At 44.2% G+C, this 6997-nt stretch overlaps 1 protein-coding gene across 2 annotated transcripts in view; it reads left to right on the top strand.

The window, feature by feature from the left end:
• Positions 1-2168: 2168 nt before the first annotated feature.
• The window catches only part of mtcl2 (microtubule crosslinking factor 2), an 89424-nt gene continuing 84595 nt past the window's right edge, over positions 2169-6997 (top strand). The window contains exon 1 of one of the 2 annotated variants that reach the window (XM_080295687.1): positions 2169-3663. In XM_080295687.1, the coding sequence (XP_080151813.1) occupies positions 2674-3663 (990 nt within the window). In that variant the 5' untranslated portion in view covers positions 2169-2673. The remainder of the gene's footprint in view (positions 3664-6997) is intronic. The other variant, XM_026155101.2, reaches the window with a different exon arrangement.

Raw genomic sequence — 6997 nt, 5'->3', positions numbered from 1 at the left:
ATCAGCTGAACCAAAAGTGATTTTTCTAGCACCTTTTACGCTACCCATCATATGTAAATGACAGTGCTTTCATTTAATCGGTTATATTATTTCATTCAGAGAGGTTTGGTGTGGTCTCACTCACTGGATGCTCCTTTAAGGTGTGAGGTTTCATTGGAATGTGTTTCAAATATCCTCTCGGGGGTGCAAAAACAGTAAAAATGTTGCATGCATGTTTGCTTTGCACAGTGAGATTTTTAATTTCTCTGGCTGAATCCAAATGCGTCAAAAATACAAATGTGTGTAGATAACTATGTGATCGTTCACACATGACAGATCACATACAGAGTGAAACGTGGCAGCTGCTTGTGATGGACTGAGAACGTAATTGCTCCATAATGTGTTTAAGTTTAGAAAGTCCTACAATAGTGCTATTTTTGTAGCCGCGTGTTTACATGAATTATACAGATGTAAACACAGTACAGCCCACTGCTTCAGCACATAGCAAATGGCCATTCACCAGCCCTGATCCCTGAGTGGGAAAATCTATTCTCATGGCTTCGATTCTGTGTTTGTTGTCCTCAAGTTTCTACTCATAAGACATTCACAGAGTTTGAGTCTGACAGCATGGACTGAATCAATATGGTTTGTATTGTCTCTGTGATAAGACTTTAGTCAGATGATGGTTACAAGCACCCGCAGGATGGGCAAAAAAGGAGCCTTGGAGAATAAATGTTATTAGAAATGCTGCTAAATGTCATAATGTGCTCTAACTGCTTGGAAGAGTGTTTACACACATTTGTTGAGCCCACTGAGATTGCACCATGCGATGGTTATTACTGGAAATCTCCGACTGTGTGCATACAGGGCAGGAGATCCAGCACTGCTTTGTAGCTTTATTGAAACAAAAATACAGTTTATGGCAGACGATGACACGGCCCTTCAGTCAGTTATCAAAAATAATGCACAAACACATTTTAAAAAATCAACTTTATGGTTCCTACTTATGCTGTATATGCTAATAAACATGCTGCACAAGCAAATACGGCTTATTAAAAAAATACATTTTGGTGTCCAGCTTTAGACCAAGATTTTGGTGGACTAATATCTAACACGTTACTTGAAAAACCTCCTATGGGTATCCAGTTTGGTTAAGATCTGATGATTGTGTGAGCTGTAGCACAGGCTCCACTCATTTCAAACTGTTCGGTGAGCCCCCTGATGACCTCTGAATGAGACCCTACCTATCAGGAAATGTTTCACTATGGGATAAATGTTATCACTTAATTTTCCGCCTATCTGTAAGTAGTTTATCTTGACTGGTGACTGGTCTCGTGGGTTTTTCGGCCATGCCTTAAAACCCATACAATCTCTTTAACACAACAAAACAGAGAATTGCCTGACTCAGCGCTCTGTAAAATTTAACTGCACATGCTAATTACAGGATATCAATAGCCGCTTAAGGTTTAATGATTAGTTGTGATAGAATAATGGTGGGACTGTGAAAAGGGATCTCCAAAGGTTACAAATTTAAAGCTGTCGGAGGCAATAAATAATGGGGGAACAGTGGGACAGTATGCAGGATAATAACAGTCTACAGTCTGAGAAGTAAAAGATAAACAGGTGACAGAAAGGAGGGAAACAGAAGGGATACTATAAATTGCATGCTTTATTTAAAACAAAAGAAATATTGTTCTTTGACACTATTTTTCATGCGATGTTTGCGACAAACCTATCTACCTAAACTTTAAGAAGAATAAGAAAGATTTGCTTGAGTGTGATGTCAGAGGAATCTTTTGTTTGTTTGTTTGCTTAGAAGGAGACAGATAATCTGAGCCCTACAGTGTACTCTACATTAATGCACACATTTGGGGTCAGGTGATGCTCTCACCTCCCACAATGCAGCTGTATGCTGTTGTGACCTTTCTTCTATGATTTGCGCGCATGTTAAATATCTGTTACTTTGGAAGGAAAGGTTTCTGGTCTGGCTGCTACACACACACACACACACACACACACACACACACACACACACACACACACACACACACACACACACACACACACACACACACACACACACACAGCTGCTTTACTGACCTGTATGAAAATATTTTAAGCTGACTTAAGTGTGCATAAATGGGCCCTGTCCTCCGAGCCCTGGAGTCTCTACACAATATTTTATTTATTTATTTATTTATTGCTGTGTCTTACTGTTTTTCTGATATCTTGCATTGGTGGCGGCAGAGAGCTGCAGAAACGAGACTATCTCTCTCCTCCAGAGCTACATCCCGTTATATGAGAGGAGAGAGAGAGAGGTGACCATAGGCACCGCACTGCCGTCTGTTCTCACCCACAATTCCTCTGAGCAGGAACCGGCTAATTTGTGTCATCGAGGCAGAGAGAGGGAGATCCCGAGGACAGGAGTGGAGGATCCAGCAGAACAAAGCGGAATAATTGGTGCATTTGCGGCACACAGAACTGGAAAATTGGATTGTATTTATCTTTTCTCGATCTTTTAGACTCTACTTCCCGCTTCGTCCTGTTGCGTTGCAAGCCCTCATTGTGGCCGGAGTGATCTCCTCCTTTTGTGTGGCTCTGCAGTTGTTTATTCACACTCCTAACTTCTGCCTCCTGTTTCTGCAAATAGGAGGTTTCGTTTCTATTTTTCTCGTATCTGCCTAAACGGAATGAATGACAAAAACAAAGGAGGTTGATGTCCACAACTCTCCGACTCACCTCGTCTTCGCCTCGCCCAAGGAACGAAGACTCCATCTCCGGCAGAAGATGGAAAGCGGAGGCGGGACGGAGTGCTCGGATAGCGGGCAGATGCAGCACGCGGTGCCCGGTCAGCAGCCCGAATCTGCGGACCTTTCTGCCGTGCTGTCCGCTCACACTCCAGGCCAGAAGAAGAAGATCAACCGGGCCCCATCTCCGGCGAGACCGAAGGATGTACCCGGGTGGTCGCTCACGAAGATCCGAGGAGGGATTGGGACCCCGACCCTGAGTGTCAAGCCAGGAGCCATTCATCTGGGTAGCCGCATATCCAGGCGCAGCCCCGTGGGAAGTCTTGCTGGGAAGGACGGCAAAGGGGAGAAGAGTGGTGGCGGAAAACCCGCCGGCAAATCCTCCCTCTCTGGTGGCATGTCCTCCAAGGGCTCGGCGTCCAAGGCCATCAAAAGCACCGTAGCGCGGAGGAAGGTGTCGGACGCCAGCATAGGATCCGATGATTTATCCAAGGATTCTGGATGCGCCCCGGGGAAGCTCTCCCCAACCGACAGCAGCTCCGAGCTGTCGGACTGCGCCTCTGAGGAAAACAAGCTGTCCACGGACGCTGTGAGCAGCGACGCCGAGTCGAGGAGTAGCAGGGGCGGCGGGCCGGAGTTAGAGAAGCCGCTCAGGGATGGCGCGTTGGCGGACAGAACCAGCCAACAAGCTGCTGCTGCTGCTGCTGCTAAGACCACCTGCTCCTCCGGAGAGAAGGACCGGCTCTCCACCGGTATCGAGACGGGAGAAGGGAGCATATCCCCGGGCGAGGAGCGATCGGTCACCTCATTTGATAGCCGGGTGCCCGCCAGCACATCTCTGGCTTTCTCAGACCTCACAGAGGAGTTTATGGACAGCATGCACGAGGAGTTTGTCAGGGAAATAGAAGAGCTGAGATCTGAGAATGATTACCTCAAAGTAAGTTCGGCATATGTCAGCTCGTGTTTTTGAAGTTGCTTAACCTACATAGTGCTTCACAAACAGGGTTTTAGTCTTTTTTTTTTCAAGCAGTGACACCAGCTTTCGCATGGGTTCCCATGAAAAACACTCCTGACGTTGGTCACATGCATACACCTGGCCTATTTAGCAATTTGACGTCATTGTCATTTTTCATTCCTTAAACAAATCATCTTTCTGTCATACTGTTTTATTCCAAAGTCTGCCTCTAAAAGTCACTCTGACCTGCTTCTCACTGTGTAGAGATTCCTTTGGATGCCTCCCAAGAGTACTCACTACAAGGATGTTGATGTTATAGAGAGTCTGTCTGCACCCCTGGCCACGCATGAGCACAACATGCTGCTTCCTGGTGACAGAATAGGTTTCTGATAGAAAATCTGCAGTTGCAGAACGGTGAAATACTGTAAATGGTTAACAATGGTGTGCTTTGGATTGAGATTTTGCACTTGGTGTTCATCACTTGTGCTTCGCATGTTGGCACAGTGGAGGTACGGTTCATTCTGCTGCTGTATTCTGCTTTGCTCCTAAAGGCATTATTAATAGCATTGTATTAACACAGAGGTAGAGCGCTGTGTGATTGCCTAAAGATTCTCAACACCTAAAATGTGGAAGTAAATATGGAAATCCTGCAAGTTGTGAATTTTGAGTGGGGTTTTCCATAAAAGTGCAAAACTCTTATATTAAAAAAGAGAAAAAGATCCTCTACTGGCAGCATCGGTATCAAATTCCTGTTGTCTGTCAAACACTAAAGCATCACTCTTGAAAACAATAACTAAACAATTGTTGCATTATCCCAAAGTACCTCAGCTCACAGGAGGATTTGATTTCATCAGTGTTTTTGATAGAATAGGCATCTCACAGCTCCCACAGTACATCTGCAGGCAGTGAAATGTATTATATACATCGAGCTGCTGGTCAAGCCTCCCTCCAGAGTGATTGATTAAGGCAAGGATCAGCTAGGGAACATATCCCCTAGCACTACCTGGCAGTGACCAGACAAGCCAGTGATTGTCAGACATTGATTGCCTGTGGTAATTGATTAGCAGCGCTTGTCTCTAAGCAAAAAGCACTTTCCCCAGGAGTTTCTTTAACTGTTGGGGGTGTTTTGATCTTTGGTTTAGTTTCTGGTTGCCCACTCCTGGTCCCCAAAATACTCCTTTCTTTTATCATTAACACACGTCATCCTAGTTGGTGCATATTTGGTGCAGTGTGTGGCTGCTGACGGAATATGGGGCATCATATCACATTGGACCACGGCAAAGCCCCACGGGAGGGTTGGCAGTGAAGTAAGTCTGGCTGTGTGTGTTGTTGCAGCTGCGAGGAACACCTGGTTAGTGATCAGACGATCAAAACAACATGCTGCAGAGGCATCAGGCTCTCAGACTTATCATAAATCCTTGCTGTAATGCTCAGTCTCCAGTTCCTTCTCTTTGTTTTCCACCGCTTCAAAATTCATCTTTTTTTTCCTCCTTCATGCTTTACATCTCCAGCCTGCCAGTCTTCCACCGCCATCCTATGAATATGCAGACTCTTTCTGGGTGCCGAGCTGTTTCCCATTCAGCTGGTAATCACCGTAGGAGATCAAAACAGTTGGCAGCTGTTTGAATCTCATTAGTGGCGACTTTATACCTTACTGTTTGTGTTTCTGTTGAAGCTACAAAAGAATATCTGATTAGATGTTTCACGTACCGCGCACGCAGCATTACTGACGCCTGTACTTACATTCCTGCTTTCCTACACCATGAACATACACCGTCAGGTTGTAGGTGCCATGCTGACAAACAGTTTGACAAATTGTTGAACGCACTTTAGTCACCGCACGCCTTGTCAAGGGGGGAACTTACGCTCAGTACAGTTGAATCATCATTCAAGTCCACATGCTGTATTTCGACACAATAAACCAGGAGTAGGGACGTGCTGCTCTTCATGTTATGCCTAACCTGACACAGTTTCACAAAGAAAGACGAGATTTTCTGGATTTAATTTTTAGGAATGTCCGTCCTGTGACTGCAATTTAAACAAACAGATGAGCATCTGTGCAGCTTGTGCAGATGGCTGTTTTCACTTACCAATTAGGAGTAATTTAAATTGTAAAAGACGACCTTGGTGGTAGAGTTAAATAGTTGAAAACATAGTGGTAATAAATGCAATGGTGCCTTCAATGAGTCATTTGATCATTTGTTATGATCCTGAAGGCTTAATCTGAAAATAATAATAACAATAAACATACAGGATCTATGTAAATATAGCAAATGTGATAGAAATGCACAGAATAGCAGCTTGATCTGCTGCCTAATTGCCTAAATGAACATAAAAACCATACAGATCCACTATGTTTATGTTTTGTGTTTATATTTAATTCATGTTTAACTCCTCAGACACAAGGTGTTGTATAATCAGGCCCATCGTATCACCCAAAAGAACACTTTGCTCTGAGACTGGTTCCTCTGGGATTTAAAAGTAGAATGGGAGGCCTTCAGTTTTCAGGCCCCTCTTCTGTGAAACCAGCTTCCAGTTTGGGTTTGGGAGACAGACACTATCTCTACTTTGAAGGTTAATCTCAAAACTTCCCTTTTTGATAAAGCTTATAGTTTTGGCTCTGTCAGGTGACCCTGAATCCTCCCTTTTTAAGGCTGCACTTGTCCTAGACTGCTGGGGACTTCCTGTTATTAACCAAGTGTTTCATCTTCACTCCTCTTTTTTCTTTTCACTCACTCTGTTTTTACACCGCTCCACATTTAATCATTAGTTATCATTTATCTCTGGCTCTCTTCCGCCGTGTTTCGTTTATCCTGTCTTCGCCCTCTTACCCGGGCTGTATGTGACAGATGGCCACCCCTCCCTGATCCTAGTTCTGGGAGGTTTCTTCCTGTTAAAAGGGAGTTTTCCCTCCCCACTGTTGCCAAGTGCTTTCTCATAAGAGGTTGTTTGATTGTTTGGGTTTTCTCTGTATTATTGTAGGCTTCTTTATAGAATAGAATACACATACGAATGTAAGAATATGAGAGTCAGATGAAAACCTGACAATGCCACTCTCATAAAGCTGGGACAAAATACTGAAAGCAATTAGCTAAATCACCTCGTACACAACTGACAACAAAATATGGTGGGTTTCAGATTTGCAGAGCCAGGTAGGGAGGACTGTTATCACAGCAGATGTGTGCACACACTCATTTCTGACATTAACCACTCTGACTCACTAACATGACAGCTGATTGGTTGATTTCTTCTCCTGACTCGCTCACATGACAGAGACCTTCTTCACTGTTCTTCTTTAGTTAGCTGTGAAAAGCAG

This window comes from Astatotilapia calliptera, chromosome 20 (genome assembly GCF_964374335.1).
Source record: "Astatotilapia calliptera chromosome 20, fAstCal68.1, whole genome shotgun sequence".
NCBI classification, from domain to species: domain Eukaryota; kingdom Metazoa; phylum Chordata; class Actinopteri; order Cichliformes; family Cichlidae; genus Astatotilapia; species Astatotilapia calliptera.
Note: the sequence above shows the minus strand (reverse complement) of the source record. Positions and strands in the feature narration are given on the sequence as shown.